Source organism: Paroedura picta, chromosome 12 (genome assembly GCF_049243985.1).
Source record: "Paroedura picta isolate Pp20150507F chromosome 12, Ppicta_v3.0, whole genome shotgun sequence".
Taxonomy (NCBI): domain Eukaryota; kingdom Metazoa; phylum Chordata; class Lepidosauria; order Squamata; family Gekkonidae; genus Paroedura; species Paroedura picta.
The window spans coordinates 49644560-49669624 of NC_135380.1; the positions used below are offsets into that span (position 1 = coordinate 49644560).

Below are 25065 nucleotides of genomic sequence, written 5' to 3' on the forward strand. Positions count from 1 at the left end.
TCCCTCGCAGCAGGAGCCATAGCCGGTAATCAGGACTCGCTTGTAGTAGGGAAGCAGGGCCCGTTTGTGGTTTGGCAGGGCACTCTGTGTGTCTCTCCCTCAGGCATCTGCGAGCAAAGTGGCTAGCGTCCAGGAAAGGAGGGCAGGAGCTGTAGGGGCAGGGCCAAAAGCTGGCCGCACCCTGATTGACCCTATTCCAACTCGGACACCCCGGACTCGTTCCACCCCCCAGGGAAGAGGAACAATGGATAAGGATTAAGTTTCTCCCAGCACAGAAGCCCCTCCCAATTTGGGGGTGACAAATTCAAGGGCTGAGGCTGCCAAGGGCCTGTTTCTGCTAAAAATTACCAAGCAAAAAAATCACATTGTATGCCATTTCACACTTCTGTTATCTTGAAAAGGCTGAAGCTTCAGAGACATGGAATTCTATTTAAAATTGGTTGGCATCTGTATTTATGTGCTCTGCTGTATCCTGCTGTATCCATGAGCTCAACCCACCCCCTCTGGGTGTCCAAATACAGGCTGGGGTCTCCTGAAGGAGGAGGTCAGTATTCAGCTTTTGCCTGCAATGCCTTGTTTCGCTCCCCCCCACCACCACCACCACCACCACCACTACCCAGTTGCAAGCAAGAGGACTAGAAATGGGATTTTTAAAAAATGGAAGCTGAGAAGTTCAGGGGGCTGAAGTCACCCACCCCATCTCACGGGCACCTGCTGCTGCTGCTGCACGTTCCAGAGTTGCCCACCTGCATGCTGTCCCGTTCTCTCTCTGGATTGCAGTCCATCTTCACTCTGGGAGCTGCTGCCGGTGGTCTGGGCACCATGTACTTCAACGACCGCTTGGGCCGCAAGCTGAGCATCATGTTTTCTGCCATCCCTTCTGTTCTCGGGTACCTCTTGATGGGCAGCGCACAAGAAGTCTGGATGCTGCTGGTGGGAAGGCTGCTGACGGGCTTTGCAGGTGGTGTCACCTCTGCCTCCATACCGGTAAGGAAGTGTCAGACCAAGTGCAAGAATGGGCTGACGGACTTGCAGGTTGGCCGCCTTGTCAGGCTGCTGGCTGGCACTTGACGGTGGGCTGCTGCCCTCGGAGAGGTCTGGTGGCCAAGAGCGGGACCAAGAGACGGAGAGGCCTTGCTCAGAGTGGGTGAGAGGGTGGCCTTTGCAATCGGGCGGCCAGCCACCGTGGCTGCAGACTCTTCTATCCCTTCCAGAATTTGGAAGAGGTTCTGCCTTTCGGATCCAAAGAGAGGCCACACCATTTTAAGAACCAGTTGAGACTAAGAGTTAAAAAACTAAAAGGTTTAAAATATGAACACAGTGTGAAAAGCTAAAATCCAGGAACAATTTTTAAAAGCATCTGCCCTTATCCTTGCTCCAGAAATTACAACTGGTCCACAATGCAGCAGCCAGGATCCTTATAGATACACCCTGAAGATCATGTATTCAACCTGTGCTCCAACAACTGCACTGGCTCCCAGTCGAATTCCAGGTCAAGTTTATGGTTTCTGTACATGTCCAGAAAGCCATCCATGGTCCAGGTTCTGTGTATCTGAGAGACCGCCTCTCTATCTATACCCCCCAAAGAATGCTCTGTTCGCCAGTCAGTTGGTGGTCCCTGACCCCAACGAGGTATGTCTGGCCTCAACCAGGGCCAGGACATTTTCTGTCTTGGCCCCTGCTTGCTGGAATGAACTCCCAGAGATGCTCAGTGCAATGCTTCCAGTTATCACTCTGAGAGGGAAGTCTTTTTAATATGTACTCTACTGCAGCAAAATAGACACAGGGGCATTTCCAAGTCTGCGCAGAGATCAATAGGATGGCATAGTGTTAAATACCCTTTCCTTGGAGGCTGCAAAAGATGATGCACACATTGTGTTGGCATACCCATGCTTCCTGCCCTTGACAGTTAGAAGATACGACCGGCCTGACCTTGTTCAGCCAACTCATAGAGAAGTTGCATTCCAGAGACGAACATGCTGCTCTCCTCTTGATAAGAACCAAGAGTCAGGAACAGTCAGACCAACATGCTGAACTATAGCCAATTTCTAATAACTGTATCGTCACTTAGAAGGCTGCAGTCATTTTCTTTACTTTCCCGCTTCATCAGGGCCCTTCCAGACTTAGCACAATTCCGCAGGGCCTGTCGGACAAAGCTCTTCTGCCGGGCTTTTGGTTGGGGCCAGAGTTAACTATCTGCCTACCTATTTATGGCCCCATTTACTATAGAGGTTTGAGGAAGTATCGCTGCTGTTTTAACGTGCTGTTATTTATCTAAATTAATTTTAAAACTTAATTTTAAGTTTGTATTTTACATAAACTTGTGCACCACCTTGAGGTGGCTTGCTGGGAAGGTAGTCTAAAAATCTAATAAAATATCAGTCTTGTGGAAAAAGTGCTTTGACCCGTCTTCTTTGGAGTCGGAGTTCCACCTATGAAGTGCCACCACCCATAAGGTCTTGCCCAGCTTCCTGTAAGTCCCTTCCTAAATTTTAGTGGTAACTGTGAAGAAAGGCCTCATCTGTGTTCTCTAAACAGCTGAGGCAAGAAGGATTTTGCATCCTTAAACTTTCATTCTTAAAATCCGTACTTTGAAACTCAGAAACCGACCGGGAGCCACTGGAACTGGTGCGAGAGGCATTCCGCTGCTCCCCTTGGCCTACCGACAGAGCCCGTTTCTCCAAGGCAGGCCCCGCTTTGGGGTGGGAAAGGACTGGCCACTTGGGGTTAGAGCTTGAGGGGGGCAGAGGCCTCAGCAGGAAACAAGGCCATGCGGGACACCTGCCAAGAGGCCATTCGCACCTGAGTGGAACTGATTTCTGTGGCCAGTTACAATTCTGGCAGATCTCCAGGCCCTAGCTGGAGGATGGCAACCCTAGTTATAACCCAACCGTTCCATGGGAACTGTTCCCTTAGTTTAGTGGCTCTTTCGGTGTTTTATGTATCCTAAGTTTTATGTGTTGTGTTTGGGGTAAGCAAACTGATTTAATACTGTAAGCAAACTGATTTAATCAGCTTGTCGGTTGATCCAAGGGCCTGATACTTCCCCTGCCCACATTTCTTAATCTCTAACACACACATTATACTTCCTTCCTGTATGAAATGGAACTGGTTTTCACTCCCTTTTATAATGCAAATATTGTGATCATAGAGGGAAGCCAAATAGACAAAAATAAACAACGGCAGATTTCAGTTAAAATGCCAGAAGTTCAAGTTTGGAGCAACACTGTGTTCCCCCTTTCTGTGAGCAGTTTCTGCCACCTTTTCCAGACTCCTCCTTAGTCTCCCCCCAGCCCCATCATTCGACTGGCCTCTGGCTAGCAGACCTTCTTTAAGTCTGCAGTCAAGACCCCTTCTAATCAAGGGGTGAGCATAATTAGATCTAGGGTTGGAGACTTTTGAGCAGTGGCCCTATGTGTCCTGCTGCCTCAGAATCATAGAAGAGTTGGAAGGGACCTTCAGGGTCATCTAGTCCAGCCCCCTGCACAATGCAGGAATTCACAACTATCTGTCCACCCACGGTGACCCCAATTTCATGCCCAAGTGATCCCTCCACCAAAAATTTCCAGAATCCAGCCTGGCTTGGAGGAAATTCACCTACTCACAGCGGCAATTAGTAATTCCCTGGGTATGCAAGGAAGGGCCACAAGAGACAAACCCTGGCACATCCCTTCCTGCCCACCCACTCACCATCTGCCTAAGTTCAAAAATAAACATTTCTGTCAGATGGCTATCTAGCCTCTGTTTAAAAATTTCCAAAGATGGAGAACCCACCACCTCCCAAGAAAGCCTGTTCCACTGAAAGCCTGTTCCACTCTAACTGTCAGGAACTTCTGAATATTTAGCTGAAAATTCTTTTGAATTTTCAAGCTATTGGATCTGGTCCGCCCTTCTGGGGCAACAGAAGACAACCCTTCTCCCCCTCCTTCTGAGCCTGACTTCATAAGCCACACCCAGATAACGTTGTTCTCCTCAACGCAGTGGGCTTCTGTCTGGCCAAGTGGAGATTCTAACCTGGGTCTTCCCAATCCCAGCCTAGCACTCAACTCCCACTCACAGCACACGGGCTAATTTTACTTGCACTTGCTTTTAAAGTAGAATCCAAGTGAAAAGCTTTGGGTTGCCATGTGGTGGCAGCCTCCATGGGGGCCTGTAGATCTCCTGGGATTGTGCCTGATCTGTAAACTAAGGAGAGCAGGTTCCCCTGGAGAAGACAGCTGCTTGGGAAGGTGGGCTGGGGTCCTTTGCCTCCCTCAACCCTGCCCTCCTCCAAACTCTATCCACAAAATCTCCAGGTGTTTCTTGATCTGGAGCTGGCAAGCTCGGTTGCTAACATTTGAGGCCTGCTGCATGAGCCTCTACCTGTCTCATGGATGGCTGCCACACACACACCCCCTTGATAACTTGATAAAGCTCTGTCCCCCAACCAGTCAAAGTCATCCTGGGCTCCAGGACTTTGGACAATCACAACTTGGAGGTCCTAACACCGCCCACACTCATCTAAAGGGGAGCCCAGTGATTGTTCTCTTCCCTTCTTCCCAGCCCTGCAGACTGTTGATGTCTGGGGCCAAGTGCAAAGGAAGGGGGAGAAGGGCGCTCTCCTTGGGTTCTCCACCCCCCCCCCCCCGCCTGTAATATTGGCCAGGGCAAGGGAAGCGATTTCTGCAGTCTTCCTTCCGCCTCTGTTGACTGGGGGCTTTCACAGACTTCTGTTGAGCAATGATTCAAATGAGGAAGGCGGGGGCTGCCCAGGCTGATGCAACCTGGACCTTGGTTCTCTCTTGCTGGCCGCTGCTTCCTCCCCTGGGCTGGTCCTGATCCTGCAGGGGTTGAAATGACCCGCAAAGCACCCTGGCCAGCAGAGAGATGATGGGGCTCACTGTTCAGGTACATTATTTATGCCTCACATCGTTTTCTCACAGGGACTCCAGGTGGAGTCAGTACAGTTGACCAGACATTCCATGAGGAATGCATTCAGATATGAGGAGACAGGAAACAGGAGCACCACATAAGTGTTTAGATGACCGGTTAAGCAACACAGAAAGTACATAATAGGATTCTGTATGCAATCATAGAATCATAGAGTTGGAAGGGGCCACACAGGCCATCTAGTCCAACCCCCTGCTCAATGCAGGATCAGCCCAGAGCATCCTAAAGCATCCAAGAAAAGTGTGTATCCAACCTTTGCTTGAAGACTGCCAGTGAGGGGGAGCTCACCACCTCCTTAGGCAGCCTATTCCACTGCTGAACTACTCTGACTGTGAAAATTTTTTTCCTGATATCTAGCCTATAGTAGTTTAAACCCATTACCGCGCGTCCTCTCCTCTGCAGCCAACAGAAACAGCATCCTGCCCTCCTCCAAGTGACAACCTTTCAAATACTTAAAGAGGGCTATCATGTCCCCTCTCAACCTCCTTTTCTCCAGGCTGAAAATTCCCAAGTCCCTCAACCTATTTTCATAGGGCTTGGCCCTTTCAATTTTATCTGCGTCCTTCTTGAAGTGAGGCCTCCAGAGCTGCACACAGTACTCCAGGTGCGGTCTGACCAGTGCCGTATACAATGGGACTATGACATCTTGTGATTTTGATGTGATGCCCCTGTTGATACAGCCCAAAATGGCATTTGCCTTTTTTACCGCTGCATCACACTGCCTGCTCATGTTTAGCTTACAATCCACAAGTACCCCAAGGTCTCGTTCACACACAGTGCTACCTAGAAGCGTATCCCCCATCCAGTAGGCATGCTTTTCATTTTTCTGACCGAGGAGGTCCCTTCCAACTCTGTGATTCTATGAGTCTATGAATGTGGGGTATGCTGCAGACCAGACCACAAGTCCCAAGTCCCCATAGCGGTTTGTGAAACCATTTTGTGTTGTGCAGCCTGGGCAGGAAAACCCTCCAGAATAGTTCGGTTTTGCTCTGCCTATGAAAGGCCAGGCCAGAGAGCAGGAGCTTTCCTGACCTCCTCAGGCCAGCCGTTCCACAAAGCAGGAGCTACAACCGAGAAAACACATGGACAGGCAGTAGTTGATTTTGCTCATTTGCAGGTTGGCACCTGCAGGTCCCTCTGCTGCTATGAGTGGAGTTGTCGTGGTGGAGCATAGAGAGGTAGGCAGTCCCATAAATAAGAGGGAACAAGACCATGAAAGGCTTCGTTAGTGATAGCATGATAACAAATGGGCAACCAATTGAGGGGTTGCAGAATGGAAGTAATACACATGCTTTGTGGGCTTTCTGGACCAGTTCCGAATTGATTTCGAGTGTAGACTAGTCTGGTCTGAATGTTACTGGGCTCGGCTGGCCAGGTCACGTGGATCAAGTCTTGGGGCCATTTTATGGGCTAGGCTGAGTGGGAAGAATGCCACCCTTGCTGCTGCATTCACTTGCTTTTCCGACAGGGCAGCCGGATCCAGTAGGAGCCCACGGCTTTTGACTGCGTGGGCAAGGGCCAGCTGGGCACCATCAGAAGTGGGGAAGGCCCCGTCTTGCACACCTCCTCCTTCCCAGTTAGCAGGGCTTTTGTTTGCCAGGGTTCACTTTTAGCCAGCCAGGCAGCAATTCAGGGCCTCTGCTGCATCACCTGGAGACTGGGATAAGGGTGCTAAAGTAAACAGAACATTGAGGTTTTTTTTTTTAAAAAGTCACTACTTTTCAAAATGTGGTTTGCAAGATGATATACAAAAATGTTTTAGTCCATTGGAACTGAACTGAACATCATGAAGACAAACAAAGGCAGCCAAAGAACAAAACAGCCTGGTGCCCCAAAGCCCCCCCCCATACACACACACCCCGTTGCGAAAAACCTGATTAAGTGCCATCAAGTTGCAACCAGCTCCTTTGCCGTGGTTCATCCGTGTCCCCTCGGGTGCCTCTCTTCTCATCCATACCACACTCAGTGTGCATAGAGGCTATGCCAGGTTGTGCAGAGGAGGATTTCTATGTCCAGAACTTTGGTTGTGTGTTTGTGAGACAGAGAATTTCCAAGTGCTTCATTGACAGGATACAGAGGCATGAAGTGCCTTGCCTGAATGTATGATAGAAAATGCTGGAGGACAGGAATTACGTGGGGCGCTGATGCTTGAAAGAAAAACCATCAGGTGGGGCTGCTGCACTCCTGCATGGTCTGCTTCTGGTCAAACGCACGCACATGGGTAGTGAGCTAAGCATGTCTCAACATGTGCAGAAATCCCCCCCCCCCAAAAAAAGACATCCTGTTGGTAAGAATAAGTTCTAGAATTTTTTAAAAGAAACATCTACTACTAGGTCATATGATGCTTGAGTGGAAGCGTTTGAAACAGAACATGCACCTGCAGGCAAGTGTTTTCCTAAGAGGAAGAGGTGCTGGATGACTGCCAGGGTTGTGCATTCAGCACACTGACCTCCCGGCCACCCCAGTCTCTGTGCCCACGGCCTCCCTCAGCATGGGATGCTTAGCCTCTGGAAGCTGCTGGTCTCAATGAGGAGTGCTCCCTTGTACAGCCCAGGGATGAGGTCAAGGCAGGGGGTGGACCGAGGGGCTGGAGCGGGTGCTCAGGGAGGGTAATGTCTGAGGGAGGGAGGGAGTGCTGTGGGGTTGAGATGCCACAGAATCTGCCTTCCTAAGATGGAGATGAGTTGTTCTTCCAGGGCAATCCCAGGTCCTACCCAGAGATCAGCAAAGTTTTTAGAGGCTGAAGAAATCTGGCATGTAGGGAAGACACCAGAGCCGAACCAGATGGTTTTCGAGGTCCTGTTTGTTCAGGAACTGTCCTTTAATAGCTTGGCAGGCTCTGGTTCCCAGGAACAACATTGTGTTTGCTGATCAGGCAACAGAAATACTGTCTGGGCAGCCTTTTGGTGTGTCCCAAGCACCCCTTGACCTTCTCTCTGTGCTTCCAGGTCTACATTTCTGAGATCTCTCATCCTGGGGTCCGAGGTGCTCTGGGTTCCTGCCCGCAGATCATGGCTGTTTTGGGTGCCCTCGCCCTCTACGCTTTAGGCAAGTATGCTGTGCAAATCTCCTCAAGTGGAACAAGATTGGCAGGCCTCACTCTGGGCAGCTGGTGGTCTGAAGCGGCCAACCCCTGTCCCAGATCAGGTTTCTTTAGGCCACCTGCAGGGCATTACACTCTGCAGATATGCATCTGTTGGACAAGGGAGGCTCGCCTGACCTTGACCGAGGCCAGAACCTTGTTGGTCCTGGCCCTGACTTGAGGGAATGAGCTCCAGGGAAAGCGGAGGGCCCTGACAAAGGTTTCTGGGTTCTGCAGGGCCTGCAGGTCTCTTCCTCCAGGTCTTTGGTGGAGGCCAGGGTGGAGGCCTCACTTCAAAAAGGACGTGGGCAAAATTGAGATGGTGCAGAGGAGAGTGACAAGAATGATCCAGGGCCTGGTAATCAAGCCCTGTGAGGAAAGGCTGGGGGATTTGAGAATGTTCCGCCTGGAGAAGAGGAGGCTGAGAGGGGACAGGAGGGCTCTCTTGAAGTATTTGAAAAGTTGTCACAGAGGGCAGGGAAAGGTTTCTGCTGCCAGCAGAGGGTAGGACTCACGGTACTGGATTTAAACTACGTGGAGAACGATATCGGCTAGATATCAGGAAAAAAATTTCCACATAGTTCAGCAGTGGAATGGGCTGCCTAAGGAGGTGGGGACTGCCCTTGCTGGCAGTCTTCAAGCAGCAGCTGCACAGATACTTATCCTGGATGCTTTAGGCCAGTGGTCCCCAATCTGCGGGCCGCGAAGGCCATGGCGCCAGGCCGCGGCTCCCTCTCCCCGCCCCCCCCCCGCAGTAAAAAACTTCCCAGGCCGCAAGCTTGCGGCCCGGGAAGCTTCTTACTGCAGGAGGGCGGGGAGAGGGAATCAGGGCCGGGCCGCGCGGCCATGCGGGCGCGGCCCGATGCCCTGCCGGTCCCCAGCCTCAGAAAGGTTGGGGACCACTGCTTTAGGCTAAACTTGCACGGAGAAGGGGGTGAGACTAGGTGGCCTGTATGGCCCATTTCAACTCAATGATTCTTTGATTCTATGAAAAGGTCGACCACCTAATAAAAGATTCAGCACAAAAAGACTTTGTGGATATACGGAAAAAGGTAAAGGACCTGGGAGCACAGGTTGTGTTTTCATCAGTCCTTCCTGTAAGTGGCCGAGACATAGGAAGAGAGGGAAAAATTATGCAAGTAAATGACCGGCTACGTCAGTGGTGTTGATGGGAACAATTTGGATTTCTGAATCATGGTCAACGATGTCAATATGAGGGGCTATTATCAGGAGACGGTGTGTATCTCACAAGAGAGGGAAAAAGTATTTTTGGGAGAACCCTTGCACACCTGGTGAAGAGGGCTTTAAACTAGACACAAAGGAGGAGCAAGACGTAAATTCAGAACTTGGTGTGATGGCCAGATCTGAACATGAGAAGATCTCAAATCTACAGGGAATGTTACATAAGCAGGGAACTACTAGCTTACAAGGCAGATCAAAAACCAATACCATGAGGCACACAAAGGATGGATTATGATGTCTCTACACCAATGCACAGAGTATGCGAAACAAGCAGGAGGAACTAGTAGTCATAATAGAGGAAGGGGGCTATGACCTAATAAGAATCACAGAAACTTGGTGTGATGATACTCACAACTGGAATACTAAAATTGAGGGGTACAATCTATTCAGAAGAGACAGACAAGAAAACAAGGGGGGAGGTATAGCAATATATGTTACGAATCTTTATACTTGTGAAGAAATACAGGTATCCAAGCACGAAAGTTAAATTGAGTGTATTTGGGTAAATATAAAGGGAGTAGGAAATGAGAGTGGTATTAGTGTGGGGGTCTGCTATAGACCACCAAGCCAGACAGAGGACTTGGATGAGATACGCCTAGACCAAATTATACAGTTTTCAAAAAGGGGGAAACAGTGGTCATGGGTGACTTCAATTACCCAGATATCTGTTGGAAGACCAGCTCTGCTAAAAATGCAAACTCCGTTAAATTCTTAACTTGTCTTGCCGACAGCTTAATTTCCCAGAAAGTAAGAGGGGAACCAGAGGCTCTGCTATTTCAGACTTGATTGTCATCAATAGGGAAGAACTGGTAGATGAGGTGGAAGTAGTGGGCACACTTGGTAGCAGTGACCATGTGCTTTTGGAATTTTTAATTGTGGGAAAGAGAAAACCTTTACGTAGTCATATGTATAGACTGGACTTCAGGAAAGCTGATTTTCACAGACTTAAAGGTATGTTGCGTATAGTCCCATGGTCAGAAAGACTTAAAGAGATGGGAATCCAAGAGGGCTGGGAGTTTCTTAAAAGTGAAATACTGAAGGCTCAATCACAAACAATTCCCTTGAGAAGAAAAGATGGAAGAAGCCTAAGGAAGCCAAGTTGGCTCCATAAGCAGTTGTCAAAAGATTTGAGGAATAAAAAAAGAGTCATTTAGGAAATGAAAGGAAGGCCTTATTACCAAAGATGAGTATAAACAAATACTCAATAATTGTAGGGGGAGTGTTAGGAAAGCTAAAGCTCAATATGAGCTTAAGCTAGCAAGAAATGCTAAACATAACAAAAAAGGCTTCTTTAGTTATATTTCAAGCAAGAAAAAGAATAGGGACACCACTGCGAGGACAAGAAAGTAAAATGATAACAGATGAAGAGAGGGCTGAACTGCTTAACTCCTATTTCTCCTCGGTCTTCTCTTGTGAAGGAAATAGTGATCAATGTGGTAAAAATGTAGCACAACACAGGGGATGGGAATGGTGGCCTAGGCTCACTGTTGGAACAGTCCACAAACACCTAGTTTCTTTAAATGAAACAAAGTCTTTTGGGCCAGATTAACTGCATCCAAGGGTACTAAAATAACTTGCAGATATCATCTCTGAACCTCTGTCCATTATTTCTGATACTTCTTGGAGAACAGGTGAAGTGCCAGATGATTGGAGGTGGGCAAATGTTATCCCCATCTTCAAGAAAGGAAAAAAGGAGGATCCCGGTAATTATCGACCCATCAGCTTGACATCTGTAGCTGGCAAAATTTTGGAACAAATAATCAAACACTCGATCCTTGAGAAGCTGGAACTGAGAGCTGTGATTTCTAAGACTCAGCATGGGTTTCACAAGAACAAGTCATGTCAGACCAACCTTATCTCTTTTTTTGAGAAAGTTACTACCTGGCTGGATCAGGGGAATGCCGTGAACATAGTTTATCTGGATTTTAGTAAAACTTTTGATAAGGTTCCACATGATATTCTTGTTAACAAGTTGGTAAAATGCCGCATGGATCCTGTAAGGTGGATCAATAACTGGTTGACAAATTGTACCCAGAGGATACTTGTTAATGGTTCAGCAACCTCTTGGAAAAGAGTGACAAGTGGAGTACCCCAAGGATCAGTCCTGGGGCCTGTGTTGTTCAACATATTTATAAACGATTTGGATGAGGGATTAGAGGGGATACTTATTAAATTTGCAGGGAGGGGTAGCAAACACAACTGAAGACAGCAACAGAATACAGGATGATCTTGATAGGCTCGAGAAGTGGGCTAAACTGAATAAAATGAAGTTCAATAGGGACAAATGTAAAGTTCTGCATTTAGGTAGGAAAAACCAAATACACCAATATAAGATGGGGGAGACTTGTCTTGGCAGTAGCATGTGCGAAAAGGATCTGGCAGTAGCATGTGCGAAAAGGATCTGGGAGCCTTAGTGGACTATACATTGAACATGAGTCAGCAGTGTGACTCAGTGGCTAAGAAGGCAAATGGGATTTTGGGCTGTATCAAATGCAGTATCGTGTCCAGATCACAGGAGGTGATGGTACCACTTTGCTCTGGTTCGGCCTCATTTGGAGTACTGTGTTCAGTTTTGGGGACCCCAGTTGAAGAGGGATGTTGACAAACTGGAACGTGTCCAGAGGAGGGCAACAAAGATGGTGAGAGGTTTGGAGACCAAGACATATGAAGAAAGGTTGGGGGAGCTTTAGCCTAGAGAGGAGACGACTGAGTGGGGATCTGAGTGGGGATCTGTGGAGGATGGAGCAGAATTGTTCTCTTGCCCCAGAGGGACGGACCAGAATGAATGGGATGAAATTAATTTAAAAGAAATTCCATCTAAACATCCGGAAGAAGTTCCTGACAGTTAGAGCAGGTTCTCAGTGGAACAGGCTTCCTAGGGAGGTGGTGGGTTCTCCATCTTTGGAAATGTTTAAACAGAGGCTGGATAGCCATCTGACAGAGAGGCTGATTCTGTGAAGGCTTAAGGGGGTGGCAGGTTATAGGGGATGAGCAATAGGGTTGTGAGTGTCCTGCATAGTGCAGGCGGCTGGACAAGATGACCCATGAGATCCCTTCCAACTCTATTATTCTATGATTCTATACTCAAAGCTACAAGCAAGCCCAGGTCACAGGTAATAGTTGAAATTAGGCCCTCGTTAGGGTCATGACCCTGTAGGCCTCCGTGAAAGTTTGGCTGAGTCCTGATGGATTTCTCTCAGACTGTGGCGCCAGAACAAGCACAGAACCCCAAAATTGGAATCACTGCGAGGTGGAAGAGGTCACAAAGGGCCACCCAGTCCAACCCCTGCTTTGTGTTTGACAGTCAGAGCTGCAGCCTGTGGGATTCCTCCTGCCTCCACAGCTCATACAAATGAGGGTTGAGGACCCCCCCACCCCGCCAACCTACTCTGTTTTCTTTTTCCTTTTTGGTATTGCCAGGGCCTCCACTTTGTAAAGCAAATTGTGTAAAGCAAACTGTAAAGCAAATTGTGGCTAGGATATTTCTGGGCATGTGTAGAATGCTTCCTGTGATCAGCTCTGAGAGGAGAAGCTGTCCTTTGTAGGCTGGATTTCCAAAGGATGACCTACAGGCCTCACCTAGGTTGCCAAGCCTCATATGGAATGTTTACACACACACACACCACCTTTTAAAAAATGACCAGACCTTTTTTGCTCTTCACAAGCATGTCTGCAAGAACAAACCATGCGCAGAAATTATGAGCAGCCCAGCTGCATTGCCAAGTAGGGTGTGGGGTCCTTCTGGGCTCTCCATGTGACTTCTTGACTTCTGCCCACCTCAGGCCTTGTCTTCAACTGGCGCTGGCTGGCCGTGGCTGGAGAGGTGCCGGTCCTGCTCATGGTCATCTTGCTGTGCTTCATGCCGGAGTCGCCACGTTTTCTGATCTCCCAGGGGAAGGAGGAGGAGGCCCTGAGCGCCTTGGCCTGGCTGCGGGGCCAGGAGGTCAATTACTGGTGGGAGTACGAACAGATCAAAGACAGTGTGCAGGAGCAGGTGTGTCATGCCAGTGCTTGGTGGGGAACGACGAGAAATTCCATTTACAGCAGCAACCAAAGGAAGCCATTCTAAAACATCACTTTCCAGCAGATTCAAACTGGAGGCACAAAATGTGATTTTTAGAATGTGTGAAAATGACCCACTTCCACCCTGTATTTATGGCTGAATCTCTGTTTTGTGTATACCTTTAAGACTAACAGCTTGGCTGGGCCACCCATCAGCTTTTAGATTTAAATGGCTGTGAGCCATTTAACCTTTCTCAAGTGATCCCTGCCCCTTTCTTCCAAAATTCAGAAAATTTCCAGCTCTGTTTCAGAGCTGCCCCAAACCTGGAAGCAAACTGTATTTTTTGAGTGGGTCTTAAAGGTGCTTCTGGACTCAGTTTCTATTTTGCTGATTCAAACCAACATGGCAACCCACCTGAATCTAGAAATTGTAGATGGACATTTGACACTGCAAGGAACTACAGCTTCTGAAATTCCCCGGCCAGGAGCCATTGCAATTAAACAGACTTAGATGTATTTACTCAAATATGTGTTCCCTCCTTTTCTCCCCCCCCCCCCCAGGGCTTAAAGCAGGCTTTCTCAAGCCTGGTTGGGTTTCCTGAATGGGTGATAGTTAATTGATTTGTAATATCTTTAACCGTTCCTGCGGTAGTAATAACTGAGTAAGGGCAATGTGGGAGGAGAAAGGGCGGGCTCTGCGGCATCCCTGCTCCTTTCCCGCCCTGAGGCTCCGGGTCGCTGCCGGGTGGATGACTGGGTGGACGGCGGCCTTCACCCGGCCCTGGGAACAGCCTCGCTGCGTCACAGATGCGGCAGGGCTGCTCCTGGAGCCAGGAGAAGGCCCCAAGTTGCTGCCGGGTGGGTGGGTGGGCGGTAGCATTCTCTTGGCCCCGGGAACGGCTGATCCTGCGCCCCCCGCTAGCGCCCGCTGTATTAAGCTTACAGCGGGCTTAAATTCTAGTATTTTTAAAATGTGCTAAACATTTATCAATTGATATGACCATACAGCCCACCCCCTCCCAAAATGACCAGTGTTGGGCCTGGGGTGGATGGGAAGGGTAGAGGCCGTGGTGGGCTTGTACGCAACTAGGCTTCCCAACCACATTCTGGATGATTGCGCCATTTATGGTGTTTCTCGAAGCCAGAAGAATGTTTCAAGGGTTTCTCAATGGTAAAAAAGTTGAGAAAGGCTAGCTTAAAAGTGTTGTGAGGCTGCTTAGGCAGAGAAAGTGACTGGCCCAGGGTCACCCAGCCACCACAGCAGAGTCAGGATTTGAATCTGTGTAAAGCAAACTGTAAGATCCTAGCTTGACACGCCAACCACTGTGCTGTGCTGAAATCTGCAGCAAATATGCATGCTCAGACACCAGCCTTTTCCCAGAGAAATTGCTCATGGCTCCATCATTTACATGTGCAAATCACAGGGCTGCCAACTCCAGTTAGGGAAATTTCTTGAGGCTTGAGGGTGGTGCCTTGGGAGAGGAGGAAAGGGGCCTCAGCAGGTTGTAACACCAAAACAGCCTACAAAGCAGCCATTTTCTCCTGCAGAATTGTTCCATCTTCTGGAATTTCCTGTCATTCACACAAGGAGGTTGGCAACGGCAGCCATTCCTAGAGCCACTCATACCCATCTAGGATGCTGGGGAGCAGGAGGGGGGGGGACACCATGCTATACACAAAAGGTTGTGTTGCAACATTTAACCGTGCGGCAGATGGATGAAACATTTTTCCCTTGTGGACGTCTTCTAGAGCCAGACAGTCACTTGGGCAGAGCTCCGAACCCCTTACATCTACAAGCCGGTGGCCATCACCTTGCTGATGAGGTTCCTGCAGCAGCTCTGCGGTGTCACCCCCATCCTCGTGTACCTGCAAGTGATCTTTGACAGCACGAAGGTCATTCTGGTAAGCCTAGCCCCGGCCTCCTTTCCCCCGTCTTCCCCATTGCCTCCCTCTCTGGGCGTTTCAGGCAGCCCTTCCTGCATTTGCGAGCCACGCCCAGTGGGGGGCACAGGAGGGGTGCTCACACCTCCTCTTCTGGCTGCTGCACCCCAGCTCTGAGCTGAGGGGCCTATACTGTTGCTGCTGCCCCAATAAGAGTGGCCACACACCTCAGCTCACTGCTGGCCATGCATGGTCTTCCAGGGCTGCAAGCCACCTGAACCACTGCTGGGAAGATATCAGGCCCGAGTCCAAAATCACCTGCTTCCCCTCAACCTACGTGGCACCCCTCTCCCCATGTTCCAGATCCCTCCTTAAAGTCCTCATTCCCAGAAAGCCAAATGCAGCCAAAGTGCCTGGCTTCACAGCTTAACACCCCAAACAACACCACTCCCAGCCAAACTGCATTCTCACCCATCACGCCACCTGCAAAAGGTACCACGATCAGCTGGGGGAGTCAAAGGCTTGGGCTGGGGGTTCCCAGGGTTCTGACTCCTGGGGTCTTTCAGTGCCTGGAGGGGGATTTCTTCTTTCTGCATCAGCTCCCAGCCACCCACTCCTGGCAAATGCAGAATGGCCCCGTTCCGTTGCATGCTCTCCTGCGCCAGAGGCATAGGACCACGGAGGATGTCTGTTAGCTATTGCACGATCTCTAGGGCAGCTTGGGTGGCCCTCGCAGCAACACTGCTGCCCATATATGGGCAGAGAGAAGGGGAGGGTCACTGAGCCCCAGGCCCCATGCCAGTGCTGCATCCTTTCTCCAGGCCTTCAGTAGGGCAAGTCCTATCAGTGACTGCCCCAAATGCCTTCCATTGCTTCCTAAGCTGGAGAGATCCCCCCCCCATTTCCAAAGAACACAGAGTGGGACTGAGGTGGGGGCCCCGTGATGGCAGCTGCACAGTGCCACGCCAAGGGGGAGCCCCAGCCATGGCGGCCACTGGAGAGCACCAAAGGTGAGCCGGTGGCAAAGTGGCAAGGCAGCCCCCGAGGCAGCAGCCGGGGAGGAAGACGAGGAGGGGCCGTGGCCCGGTATAGACTGATCCACGGACCGGTTCCGGCCCCGTACCGGGGGTTGGGGACCACTGGTCCAGAATACCAGAGGCATCTTTGGGAGGCAGAAGACTCACCTGTGGCAATGGCTTAGGGTACGCAACCAGACCCACGGCTGTCCCAGCCAAGAGGAGCACCAAGAACTGACCGTATCCCATCTGACCAGGAAAGCATTCCAAGAGAAAAGTTCATAAGGTGGGCTTCAGATGGGCTGTTACTAAAGGGAGGAGTGCGAGGGGCTTCTGTCCCAACGTGCACCAGAGTCCAAATCTATGCCTATTACACCCAAGGCCCTCCAGGCCTCCCTGCCCCATAGCTCTTCATGTTGAAAGTGATGGAAGAGCCTGTTCTCTCTTGCATCCCCTTTGCTTTTCACAGGCATCAGAGTACGATGCTGTTCTCGTGGGGGCCGTGCGCTTAGTGTCGGTGGTCTTTGCTGCGTCTTCCATGGATCGAGCCGGCAGAAAGATCCTCCTCTATGCCTCAGGTGCCATCCATTCACATCCCACCCCCCACACACACTTTGGCTTCTCTTTTTGGGAAGTCAAACCACTTTCAGATCATCTTTTAGGGCATACTGCCATACTGGTATAGGGGGGCCAGCCCCCAGGTGAAGCCTGGAGATCTCCCATAATTACAACTGACCTCTGGATAACAATGGCTACTGTGGTCCCTCCCATCCCCAAACCTGCCCTCCCCAGTCCCCACTAGGAGTAGGCACTTCGGCTCAGTTTGGCCACCTCGGCCGTCACCAGCTTGGTGGCCATCTTGGTGTACTGGTTAGGGATGCGGACTTCTAATCTGGCGAGCTGGGTTTGATTTCCTGCTCCTCTTCCACATGCAGCCAGCTGGGTGACCTTGGGCCAGTCACAGCACTGATAAAGCTGTTCTGACCAAGCAGGAATCTCAGGGCTCTCTCAGCCTCACCCACCCCACAGGGTGTCTGTTGTGGGGAGAGGAAAGGGAAGGCAACTGTAAGGCGCTTTGAGCCTCCTCCTGGTAGAGAAAAGTGGCATCTAAGAACCAACGCTGCTGCTTCTTCTTCGCCCAGGGCAGTCAGTGCTGTGGAGAGGGGGGGGGGCAGCGGTGTGCCAGCTGGTGGTCACTGCCATTGCTCCTCTCATGGCTGCACCACAGTGCTGACCTCCTATGTGCTGCTTCAGTGATCACCGAGGCAGCTGAACTGAGCTGAAGTGTACAGCCCTAGTCTCTTCCCCCAAATCTCCAGGTATTTCCCTACCTGCCATTGGTGACCCTGATACGGGGCGGGGGAGGGGGGGTGAGGCCTGGGCAAAATGGTTGGCAGTGGGCCCAGAGGTTGGGGAAGGGGAGGTGAAGGGCTGTGAGCTCAACTCCTGGCTCCCAGGAGAAGCCAAAGACATCCCTGCTTTCTCTCTCCCCCCCCCCCCCTCCAGCTTGCATCATGCTCGCCTCCAACCTGACGCTGGGCTTCTACATCCACTACGTCCCTCTGCATTCTGCCAACGCCTCTGCAATGGCTGTGAACAGCAGCTACCCAAGCCCTGCCCCCCCCACCGCAAGCAGCCTCTCCGTCCTTCCTTTGATCGCCACCATGGCCTTCATTGTAGGTATGCAGCTGAGGGTCAGGCGGCTGTGTGGGCGTGGGAAGCAGCTGCACCCTCGAGGGAAGGGGTGGGGAAGGCTTCCCGTTGACTAGTGACAGGGGAAAGTTGCCCTGGCAGGGAAGGCTGCAGACAGCACCCTCCCACAGCCACGTGAAGCAGGAGCTCAGGGAGTACCCCTCCCCAACTCCCAGTGGACTGGATCCTTATGATCAAAAGCCCAGCCCATTTGGGATCTGCCTGGCCCATATTGCCAAGGTTTGGCAGGAAGTCAAGTCTGATTAATGTCTTTCCCCCCAGAAAAACTGATGGCCTTTGCCTTGAACACGGTACACACTTTAGGCCTCCACTCTTGTATATGCACTGGAGACAATCAGCCACGCAGCCAAACATGGATCTGCAGTAACAAGCACTTGCCCACTGCCCTGGAATATCTGCTTGGACCCTGTCTGAGATTCAAGCCCGGGCCCCTGGGTCATTGCTTCTTATCCTTTGAGCAATGTTCCATATTGTGGCTCCTCAAAATACACACGAGGAAAGCAGACCTGAAAATAGATAAAGGTTTATTAAAGGACTAGCTTTAAAGCCCATTGTGTGTTTAAATACCATCCCCCCCTCCGCCAGCTGTCCCCCCTGCCCCAGAAAGGCCTTACCACAGCCTCTGCAAGGCTCGGTGGGTGTTTTCGGGCCAGGGTACTCCCTTCTCCCCCCCCCCGGGCCCACCAACCTCCTCTCCCAGCAGCGGTCAGGGGCAGATTGGCACCGACTGTGCCAGACTGCCTCTTGCCTGGTTCATTGGGGGCCAAGCTGGCTTCTGTTTCTGGTCTATGGGCCAATTGGGATGCCTGGAAATAGAGGCCGGACCGGCTCTGCCCAGGAGGCTGCTGCTCAAATATTATAAGAGCAGCTAAGTGTTAAAGAGGAAAAGAACAGATATTACTATGCAGTGCCATTTCCATAGCTCAGCTGCAAAGAAAAGGAAGGTAGCCGTTCTAGTCCATTGAATATCTGATGTTAGATGGCAATCTTCTTGTGACGTGAAAACCAAGCAGGAGCATAAGCGTATTTCTGTATGTTGCTGTTCATCGTGATGAAGCATAACATATCAACATAGCCAGGCTTCCCTCTGGCCTATGTCCTTCTTCTAGCTTTTGCCCTCTCACATGACTTGGCCTCTTGGCTCCAATCAGGAATCCGCCTGGATGAAAGTTCCCAGGAGATGTCACTTTTGTTCCTAATTCTCCTCCTCCTCTTTATTTATCTATTTATTTATATTTCCGATTTATTTCCTGCCACTTCTGAGACTGGCTCGTGGCGGGTTACAAGTCTCATAAAACCCCGTTAAACCCCCCACTAAAAGACATTAAAACCCCAACATGGTGGAAGAAGAAGAGTTGGTTCTTATATGCCGCTTTTCCCTACCCAAAGGAGACTCAAAGCGGCTTACAGTCGCCTTCCCATTCCTCTCCCCACAACAGACACCCTGTGGAGTGGGTGAGGCTGAGAGAGCCCTGATATCACTGCTCAGTCAGAACAGTTTTATCAGTGCCGTGGCGAGCCCAAGGTGACCCAGCTGGCTGCATGTGGGGGAGCGCAGAATCGAACCTGGCATGCCAGATTAGAAGTCTGCACTCCTAAACAGTACACCAAACTGGCCCACCCAACCCCCACTAACCAGAGGGGCAAGGAAGGAGGTCAGAATCGATACACTGCTCATCCCCCGGGGGGGGGGGGAGGCGTCGATCTGTCTTGCCGACCCCAGCCTCAACCATAGACCTGGCGGAAGAGCTCCGTTTTGCAGGCCCTGCAGAATGCCAAAAGCTCCCGCAGGGTCCGCAGCTCACCCGGGAGCTCATTCCACCAAGTAGGGGCCAGGACCGAAAAGACCCTGGCCCTTGTTGAGTTAGGAATACAACTGAGCACAGGTTCTCATGTTTAACCAATTACCACAGATCCCAAATCCTGAACATCTGCAGGACAGACTAGGCCTTCCCTTGAAGGAAATTAGCTTGATTTGCCTCACAGCGCCCTTCTACTGCAATTCAAATGTAACCCCTACAGTTTTACATGACCTAGACCCACTCTGGGCATCTCTCAAGGGCCATCTGCTCCCATGGGGGCTTCCCAGGTTCCCTAAAATGTCCAGTGATCCCCACCTTCAAAAGCAAGATGAGTGGTGATGAGGGAACCTTCCCCAGGACAAGACCACAGCTGCTGGAAAACTCAGCCCGGGGGACGATGTTTCTTCAGTTAGAAGTAATGTCACTGCAATTCAAAGCCAGGAGTGTACTCTGGGCCGGCAGGCGTGCTTCTTTAACCAGCTGGGCTACTGGCAGAAATCCAGAATGAGGGCAAGCAACCATGAGAGTCACCCTGGTAGCCTGCTGGGGCAAAACAGCCAAGAATCTCATAGCCCCTGAATGCAACAGTTTCATGAAGGCAGCAACAAGATCCAGCCTGTTCCTGTTTCCGGTAGGATAAGAGACCCCACTTAGAGCTCTCAAAAGCAGACTGAACTTAATAATAATAATAATAATAATAATAATAATAATAATAATAATAATAATAATAATAATAATAATAAATCCATTATCCCCAGCTGAAATTTCCAGATCGGGGGTTTTGGTAGGAGCTGATCTTCCAGAACGCAACAGCCTGTTTGGCCCTGCTGCAGGCTGGGGAGGGATGGGAGGTGGAGATGCTGTCCAACCAGTTGTGAAGGGTAGAAAGGCAGAAAGGTGAGCCAGGGAGGAGACACTGAATAGCCCTGCTGGCCTTTCCCACTGAATAGCCCTGCTGGCCTTCTTTGCTTTCTCTAGGGTATGCCATGGGTTGGGGGCCCATCACCTGGCTGCTGATGGGCGAGGTTCTCCCCCTGAAGGCACGAGGGGTGGTGTCCGGCCTCTGTGTGCTCGTCAGCTGGTTGACGGCCTTTGCCCTGACAAAAGCCTTTCTGCCAGTCAAGGTAAGGGAGACGCCACAGGCATGAGGTAGGCAAGCAGGTCAATAGGGGCAGTCTGGGAGCAGGTGGGCATGATTCCGAGCGAAATTCCTTTCCTGGTATACAACGGTTTGCTGGTGCTACTATTTGCCTCCAATGAAGAAGCTTACCATGGCAGGTTTGCCCAATGAAGGAGCTATGGCAAGAGGAAAGGCCCAAGGAGACCCAGCTCAGCATTCATCCTCTGCCACTGTTGCTGGTTGGCTGACTTGGGACCTGACACTCTCAGAAGGGTCAAGCTAAGAGTGGTCGAAGTCCAACCCACAGCAGCCATGTTTCAATGACTAAATCTTTCTCTAAAAAGGCGATGGCAGACAGATGGGACCGGTGGCCACCATCCCTGCAAGTGTGGCCCCTGAGAAAGAGTGCAGAGGGGAGGGACTTCAAGAGCTTTCTGCCACTGGGAGAGCCCCAACATTACAGCTACAACCAGCACTGTGGTGGACTCCTTGGTCTGCAGCAACAAAGGATTGGGCTACATCCTGCACAGAGGGGTTTTGGATGCTGGATCCAGCCCTCTGCATTGCCTCTAATGGCTTCCCTTTCCACCCCTGAAAGGGGTGCTGCAGAAACACAAAGCCTGCCAAGGACTTCTGGGGGGGGGGTGAAGGGAAGGCTGGTGGCCAGTCCAACAAAGGGAAGAGCAGGGAGATTGGCAGAGAACCTTCTCCCTCTGAGCCCAGAGAGGAGAGAAGCTGTGTGTGGAGAGGGGAGGCAGAACACAGGTGGGTGAGCAATGGGCCAAGGGGGCTGCAGGTAGATGTTTTGGTTCTTGAGCCAGATATAGGAGGGCCAGAAGGCCCTACCCTGCTTGGCACACTCTTATCAAGGGGTCTCCAATCTTTTTGAGACCCTTCAAATTCTGTGTAGGGGCAGCCACAAAATGGCTGCAGCAGGAGGCGGAGCCAGCCAACAAATGGCTACCACAGCTTAACGTCAGGCACACAATAAAGATCTGTGTGCTGTGGTGGCAGCACCGGTTAATGTAGCCTTTTAAAAATTCTGCACACCCAATCAAACCTCCTATGGCCAGCCAGAAGGCTTCCTATGCAAAACTCCCACCTGCCCTCCCCCACTGTCTGTAAAAGCTCTGTGAATACCAGGATAGGTAGTGGTGGGCATCCCGGCACACATGGGCACCACATTCGGCTACCCTGTCGTACACAAGATCTCAACCACAACTCCAAATCCCCCAAAACATGGGCTTATCCTCTCCTCAAAACAAAGCACATGGAAGCTTCTTCCCATAATCCAGTGTGGTTGGTCATAAGGTGTCACGGGACATAAATGTCATCTGGCTGCCTCAGACCAAGGTGGGAGCCCTACTCCACGCACCCTCCCTCCTTCCTGGTTCTCACTGGTAACCTTTCTTACATTCCTTAGGAATCCTTTGGCCTGGAAGTGCCTTTCTTCTTCTTCAGCATCATCTGTGTGACAAACCTGATCTTTACCAAATGGTTGATTCCTGAAACCAAAGGCAGGTCTTTGGAACGGATTGAATCATACTTCCGAACTGGGCGGAAATCTTTCCTGGAATCCTTCCGGCGCCATAGATAAACTCACGAGAACTCAAGACAGAAGGGCATGTGGGAGATTTTGAGGACAGCATGGAATGCCCAAATGTGAAGAGGGGTCACCAGTTTTCAGGGGGGAGGGAGTTCATTTGCACCAGCTAACTTGCTTGTGGCCAAGAGCTAGTGTAGCAAAGGGAAGTGGGAAATCTCCATAGAAAATCCTACACTGATCGGGAACTCACGCGGTGATCTTTGGGAAGACTTGTCCTCCCCACCTCGGCTCTTCTGCAGAATAGAACAGCAGCCATGCCCCACCCTGAGGGAATTGCCAGAGATGTTCAGTTCATTCAGAAGCCATCAAAATAATCACCCAGGCCCTCAGGGCTCCAAATGCCAGAAAGGGCCCGGAAGTCACACCAGGCACCTCAAGGCTCTTGCTGCTCCACTGCCCCCAGCAGGCTCTCAGTGCCGATCCCTACAGGAGATCAGTTGCTCACCAGGCAGACATCTGTCCTCCTGGAGTGTCAGTGTGGGAAGAGGGGGGGCTGGGTGTGAGCCGACAGATCCGACAGATCCGTTAGCAGGTCACCCAGGTCTTAAAAAAAAAAAAAAACACACCCAGAAAAGTACTTGGGGGGGGGGCAGGTCCAAACTGGCTCTCTGGGGTGCTTTAAACATTCTGTTGGCAGAGTTGGATAGACTTGACTAGTTAAACGCAACATTTCAGGCCAGTCATCTTTTATGTCCCATGATTGTACAACAACAAAGGAGTTAGTGAAGTGGCCCAGATGTATTTAGATATCTTCCCTCTGTCCCCAATAAATCCACTTTTGGTGCTGAAATATGTAAAAAATGTTTCAGTAATTTCTGGTGCAAATCAGGAAGACGATGAGAGAGAGAAACAGGCAGGGAACAGGAATTGCTCGGGATCTGCTGCCAGTCACATTTCAAGCTGGGCAAAGATTGGGGCTGGTTGAAAAAGTTGGCAAGGGCAGCTTTGCATGTCAAGGAGCCAAAGTCGAGCAGCCTGAGTGACGCACGGCTTAGCAGGCCTCAGGAGGGGCAGCCTGAAAGTTCAGTTCTCTGAGGGGGGCGGCCGAGGACACGCGGAAGGTCTGCCACTGTCTGCAGGGTTTACCCCATTCAGGAAGGCTGGGCAAGAATGCCTTCTCCCATTTCAAGCCACAACCCCTCCCCTGCTTTCCTATCCATGGGATGGGAAAATCAACAGGGGGCAACCTGGGTCAGAAAAACAGCTATGCCCTTCCCTGCCCTCCTTCATGGGTCCAGCTCAGCACACACCTTGTGGCGGAACCAGACCGCTTCTGCCTTGCAGGTCCACTTACATCTTGGCCCACCCCCTGATCTGGCTGGTTGCCACCTCCAAGCGGGTGGCAAAATGAACTCTCTGGGTAACCACCGCCACCACCTGGCTAAAGAACAGGGTCCCAGCTGGGAGAGCCAGGACTCCTAGCTGCCTCTTCCACACCTGGGGCCTTGCCTCTGGGGTCTCCCACAGCCCCAGCTCCTGAGGACTGTAAGGGATGAGATACTGCAAGGGTTCACCCCTCTGGGTCTTCCCTTTGCACTTCCACTGGTGTTTCCAAGGCAGGGGAGCACTACGTGGATCAGAGAACCACTTCAAATTTATAAAACATTTATTAAAAGAACAAGGTTTAAAAAGCAAATCTTGAGGACAGCACAGAGTTAAGCAAAAGAGACCCAAAGAAGCTGGATGAAACGCAGTCCTTCTGACCCTCTGCTAAACATCCCCTATCTGGAGGGCAGGCCCCTTCGCTTAAAGCGGTCCCAAAGTCTCTCATTGCCTTGCTCACATGTCCAAGAGGGCTGCCCACCTCTTCTTCCAAGAGCAGGCTCCTTCCCTGCTGATCAGCAAGCAAAGAACAACAGCCAAATGTCCCAAGACCCTCCCTCCCTCCCTGTGCTCAGGATCAGATATACTCTCCTGTCCCCTCCCATAGGAAGTTCACCTTGGAATCCTGGGAAGAAGCTCTCCCTCCCTGCATTCCAGGTACCTGCTTCCTGGCCCTGTCAGTTAACATGTGAGCGGGAAGGTGAACAAGGGTTTAGCAGCCCCTCCCCCCCCTCCAGCCCAGAGGGGAAAAACCTGTCCTTTTTAAATAGCAAAGGAGGCACTTCATCGCACACACCATAGCTACTTTCCAGCAAAGGCAGAAACTTCCTGCTCCACCTCCCTCTGCACTTATTGTGCCAAACTGGTTTTGCGGGAAGAAGCTGGATTTCAAAAGCTGCAATTTGGTCATCTCTGGCATCTCTGTCCAAAGGGCAGAGGCCACCAAAAGTGGCAAGGGTGGCACTCTCCCTCCCATTTGATGTACTACAGCCCACTTACAATTGTTGGCCGAGGGAAGAGGAAGGATTGGTTGAGCGCTAGCCGAAGTCCCAGGAAAGCCTTTGAGCTCTTTAGCTGCCCCATCTCTTTTGGGCCTCTGAAACTGGCACCAACATTCCTCCAAATTATTCACTGGATCTGTAACAGCTAGAAGGTTACAGCTAGAAGGTGCTGCTGAAGGTGTTTCCTGCAGCAGAGAAGCTAAATATGCCCAGCTCAGAACAGACAACTTAGAATTTGGCTTCTGCCCGAAGGAGATGCTCAAAGCACTGCACAGTCTTCTGCTTGCACATCATGTTCTACAGAGAGTCCCCCTCCCAAAACACAAAGGAGACTTTGAAACTACAGAG

At 50.8% G+C, this 25065-nt stretch overlaps 1 protein-coding gene and 1 long non-coding RNA gene across 6 annotated transcripts in view; one reads left to right on the plus strand and one right to left on the minus strand.

The window, feature by feature from the left end:
- SLC2A6 (solute carrier family 2 member 6) overlaps positions 1-23194 on the plus strand; it is a 29047-nt gene extending 5853 nt beyond the window's left edge. The window contains exons 3-10 of one of the 5 annotated variants that reach the window (XM_077306168.1): positions 781-987; positions 7878-7977; positions 13036-13247; positions 15005-15157; positions 16622-16730; positions 17659-17832; positions 20646-20791; positions 22211-23194. In XM_077306168.1, coding sequence (XP_077162283.1) covers positions 781-987; positions 7878-7977; positions 13036-13247; positions 15005-15157; positions 16622-16730; positions 17659-17832; positions 20646-20791; positions 22211-22384 — 1275 coding nt within the window. In that variant the 3' untranslated portion in view covers positions 22385-23194. The remainder of the gene's footprint in view (positions 1-780; positions 988-7877; positions 7978-13035; positions 13248-15004; positions 15158-16621; positions 16731-17658; positions 17833-20645; positions 20792-22210) is intronic. The other 4 variants (XM_077306167.1, XM_077306171.1, XM_077306172.1 and 1 more) reach the window with 4 other exon arrangements.
- Positions 18164-20186, minus strand: LOC143821804 (uncharacterized). The gene is made up of 2 exons (XR_013225915.1): positions 19983-20186; positions 18164-18371 (listed from the first exon to the last, which is right to left on the minus strand). It is a non-coding gene; the product is annotated as an uncharacterized LOC143821804 (long non-coding RNA).
- Positions 23195-25065: the final 1871 nt, after the last annotated feature.